Source organism: Natator depressus, chromosome 6 (genome assembly GCF_965152275.1).
Source record: "Natator depressus isolate rNatDep1 chromosome 6, rNatDep2.hap1, whole genome shotgun sequence".
NCBI lineage: Eukaryota > Metazoa > Chordata > Testudines > Cheloniidae > Natator > Natator depressus.
Genome location: NC_134239.1, coordinates 5,504,118 through 5,508,982, shown reverse-complemented (window position 1 = coordinate 5,508,982; position 4,865 = coordinate 5,504,118). Strand labels below are relative to the sequence as shown.

The 4,865-nt window shown below is 44.6% G+C and overlaps 1 protein-coding gene across 1 annotated transcript; it reads left to right on the top strand.

Moving 5' to 3' along the window:
• The first annotated feature begins 1,574 nt into the window (after positions 1-1,574).
• Positions 1,575-2,513, top strand: LOC141989884 (olfactory receptor 5AR1-like). Its single transcript, XM_074956807.1, has one exon. The coding sequence runs from the start codon at positions 1,575-1,577 to the stop codon at positions 2,511-2,513; it is 939 nt and encodes a 312-aa protein (XP_074812908.1).
• The last annotated feature ends 2,352 nt before the right edge of the window (positions 2,514-4,865 follow it).

The following is a 4,865-nucleotide window of genomic DNA, read 5'->3' as shown; positions in this document are numbered from 1 at the left end:
AAATTCACAATGGAGGGCAGATGGCTGTAGTCTCCTCCTGAGCTCCTCTGGTCATCCTGTGGTCTCCATCAAGAACAATGAGTGAACCTATCCTTCCTACTTTGGGGAGTAACCTAGCAAGGGAAGGACATAGAATACCATGGTGATTGGCATCCTATGGATGGATGGATAGATAGAAAGATAGATTATCTGTAGTACTCTAACATGTCTTACAGGTTTTACCTTTCATCTATTGGGGTCGGGACAATGAGGTGATTCTGAAACAATTAGTACGTTTCAGCTGTATCTAACTGCCTGTTCCTTTGATTCCAGACCTGTTGCTAAGGTCGGTTGAAAATTTTTCTTGAGCAGTTTTTCTGATGGGCTGTGGGACTCTGGTGATATTCCAGGGCAGTTCAGCAAGGGGAGAGACCATCATGCATCATGGGGGTTGGAGTCCAGCCTGGGAGCCTGGTCCATGGAAGAGATTGGTGGTGTGTGGTATCTGATGCACCCCCGTGGTATTTCCAAGCCGAAATGTTAAGTTTTCAGCCAAAAGCTTTCAGTCTCCACAAAAAAATCCCCTTTGTGGATCAGCTCTACGAAGCCCTTCGGCTTGCACTGAAAACAGCAGGATGAAATATACCTCTAACCTCATATTCTGTAACTCTGGTAGAAATTGCATCATTTAATAACAGAGGAGAAAACAGTGGGCCAAATTAATCCCCGGGATATGAGTTACACCAATGGTGGCTTGCGTTCACTGAGCACATTAATTAGGTGTTTTGTCTCTCTCAGCTCAGGTATTCCCAGTTGCTTCAGGGATCATGTCCCATAGATCGCAAATCTCACTATAAAACTTTCCAAATGCTCCAAACTGGCAGTTTCCGTCGATGGGGAAATGTCACCACATCTCTCTCTCTCTTTTCAGCAGGTACGTGCTATTGTCCTGAATTACAGTCACACACACACACGCAGACACCATGGGGATCAGCAGGTATTGAATTCCAGACCTCCAGCACTAAAAGCCTCAGCCCCAACTCCGACCCCTTCAGCTAAAGGAGCGACCTCCTGGGTTGGAAAAAATAGTCAATTACCTAGTCACTGAAGTCACTGAGGCAATTACCTAGTCACTCCCCATGATGTCTCTAGGTTTTCGTACAGGCTCCAGTAAAGGCCAAAAAGCTTAATCAGCACAGTGAGCAACTTTACCACAGAGGGTGGGAAGATTGACATTCCTTTACTCTCACCCCTTCTTTAGCGATGGAATAATCCCTTCAGACTGATTCTCTCACAGCACAGTCACAAGTTACTCTTTTCTGTTTGGATTAGTGAACAAGAGTGTTTGTGTGTGGGGCATGATTAACCTCCCTGTCATTGTATTTGCACATCATGTGCATTTTATCGAACACCTGGAATGACCAGCTGTGAACATCTGGCTCTGTGGGCTAAGCCCGTCCCGGAGCCGGTACTGATGTCCATGAGGAAACTGATCTCCATTTATCTTCACTTCTTTCATTACAGAGAAGGGACAGGTTTTCCACACCATCCACATGCCCACATCTCTGTAGCAGCCTGATCTCTGTTCAGAGGAGATGGAAAAGGGAAATCACTCGGAGGTGACTGAGTTCATTCTCTCAGGATTGACAGATCATCCGGAGCTGCAGGTCCCCCTGTTTGTGGTGTTCCTACTGATTTATGGTATCACCGTGGTAGGGAATGGGGGGATGATCTTGTTAATCACGATTGATCCGCAACTCCACACCCCCATGTACTTTTTCCTCAGGAATTTGTCTTTCTGTGACCTCTGCTATTCCTCGATAATTTTCCCGAAGATGCTGCTGAATTTCTTTGCCGAGAGGAAAAGCATTTCTTACACGGCCTGCGCTGTGCAAATGTATCTCTTTGTCGCTTTTGCAGATGTTGGTTGCCTCTTGCTGGCTGTGATGGCGTATGACCGTTATGTGGCCATCTGTAACCCGCTGCTCTATACGGTCACCATGTCCAGGCAGCTTTGTAAACAGCTGGTGGCTGGGGTGTACGCTGTGGGGGTGGTGGATTCAATGATATACACATGTTGTACATTTCGGCTGTCATTCTGCAGCTCCAACATCATCAATCATTTCTTCTGTGATATTCCCGCACTGTTAGCGCTCTCCTGCTCTGACACCCGCATCAATGAGACTGTGATGTTTGCTTTCATGAGCTGCATTACAGGGAGCAGCTTTGTGACTGTCCTCCTCTCCTATGTCTATATCATCTTCGCCATCCTGCAGATCCGCTCCGCTGAGGGCCGGCGAAAAGCCTTCTCCACCTGCACTTTCCACTTAACCGCTGTGGTCCTGCTTTTTGGCACCATCATCTTCGTGTATTTACGTCCCACCTCCAGCTATTCCATGGACACAGACAAAGTGGCCTCTGTGTTTTACATGCTGGGGATCCCCATGTTGAACCCCCTCATCTACAGCCTGAGGAACACGGAGGTGAAGGACGCCTTGAGGAAAGCAATGAATAAACTCCTAACCAATTCTTGAATCTGTTTAACCCTTTACTGGTTTAGTGATGAGGAGTGGAAACAGGTGAATTCAATTCCCAGCCCATTGCAATGTAATCTCGCAGAGCCTGTGGTAGCATTTTTCATTATTGTATTGTTATTATTATTAATTCGTTTCTATTCCAACAGGGTCTGCAGGTCCCAACTGAGATCAGTGGACAAAACACGGGAAGAATCACAGGGCCAGAACGAGAGAAATATTCTGTGGGTTGGTGGCTAGGGGCACCCACCTAGAGAGTGAGATGCTCAACTTCACGTCTATGTTCCAATGGTTATTTTATTAGTTAACCAGAGTAGAACAAAGATTGAGAGCAACCCAGATTGGAAGAGCACATCACTCAGTGGCTGGGATGCTTTCTGGAAATGCAGGAAACCCAAGTGCATAGTGTGACGGGTTCGGACACAGAGACCCTCATTTGGGACTGTCACCTGATGTGCTGAAATTACGTCTGAGCCCATTTTCCCTAACTGCATGGGCTTCCAGAACCATGTATTGTTGAGTAAGACATGCTAGCCTACTGCAACACATAACCAGGGTCTGGACACACCCCCAAAGCTGCAGATCTGGACTGGAACCAGCTAAGCAGGATACCAGGTCATAATGGGATCTAAACCGCAAATAAATCTGTTTTACTCTGTATACAGCTTCTACATGGTAAAATGATAAATGTTCGCCTTCTATATCACTGCAAGTGAGAGATGCACAGGTGTTTGCCGCCCCAAGGTAACAATTACTTACACTGAGTTTAGAAATAAACAAAAGTGATTTTATTATGTATGAAAAGTAGGATTTAAGTGGTTTTAAGTAGTAACAGACAGAAAAAGTAAGTCACAAAGCAAAATAAAACAAAACATGTTAGGCTAAGCTTAATTCACTCAGAAATCAGTTACAAATGTTAACTTCTAACACCAGTTGTTACTTCAGTTAAAATCTTTCTAAGATCGGATGCCTTTTCTGACCTGGGTCCAGCCTGTTCTCACCCACCCCGGTGATTACAATCCTTATGTTTCCATGTGCCAGCAGGTATCTCTGTGGGATGGGGAGGCCATCTCTTAAGCCAGCTGAAGACACTCATTATGTGCCTTCCCCACTTTATATAGAACTTCCCTAAGGTGGAAAACCTTTGTTTTGAATTCAGCCCCCCTCTGTAAAAGTACCAGCTTCAAGATGGATTTCAGTATCAGGTGACATGGTCACATGTCACTGTAAGACCCCAGCCTCCATTCTTCCTGGTTTGTCCCACACATACACAGGAAGGCTTGCAGGTAAACAAAGCCATTCGCAGTTCATTGATTCTGAAGCATCTTTAATGGCCTGCACTTAATATGTCTACATAAGTAACACAAGTTTATACCTTATTCTCCTAACTCCAGACAGCGAAATAATCCTTGTAAACAAATAGGATGAACACATTTAGTAGATTATAACCTTTATAATGATGTGTTACATGGGGCACTTAGCATAAAGCATATTCCAGTTATGTCATATTCAGAAGAATATTTTCATAAAGCATATGGAGTGCAACGTCACACAGAGCTTTGCCCAGTACTGGACAGAAGGGGGAATTGAACCTGCATCTCCCACCTCACAGGTGAACACCCCAACTATTAGGCTAAAAATTACATTTGGAAGGACCACCGCCACTTCCTACTGTGGCTGCATTGCGACCGGCACCTAAATATTCCCCCTGTATACAAGGATTGTTTTGGGACAAAGTTATTAGGAGTAATTGTAACACATTTCTGAATAGTCTCAGGTCAGTCCAAATGGTATTGGTTTTGACAATAAATTAGTAGTCCAGAAGAAATTCACCCATTTCTAGACACCTTTGTGTCCCAACGCTGGGAAATTATTTGTTGGTCACCTCTCCAAATGTCTCTTTAAGTAAAGTGGAATACAAAACTGAGTTGACTGCATCATATAAAAAAGACCTCACAGGAGAGACAGCAATCCAGACCAGCTGATGCTCTGGCCCTCTGTTTTCCATTTCCACAAGGAAAGACACAGCAACAACTTTCATTGCATGTGCTGTGCACACCTGTTGTCCTGGGAGCAAAGATCGTCCAGGGAGTAAATCTCAACATCATCACAGCCAAATTTAACCTCTGCCACCCAAGGAAGCAGTTCCAGAGGTGTAAAGGGTAATGTTGGTGTGGTTATCAAAGAGGGAAAGATTCAACTCTATGTCTAATTTTAGGGTTCTGAGCAAGTACTGCTTCTGTCCTTCTCAACTCATTGTAAGTGAAGGGAAGAAAAACAAAAAGGTACCACCAAGTCAAGGGCAAACAAGTGAGTTTCAGAGCATTTCAGCCTTTAACTGAAATGACAATG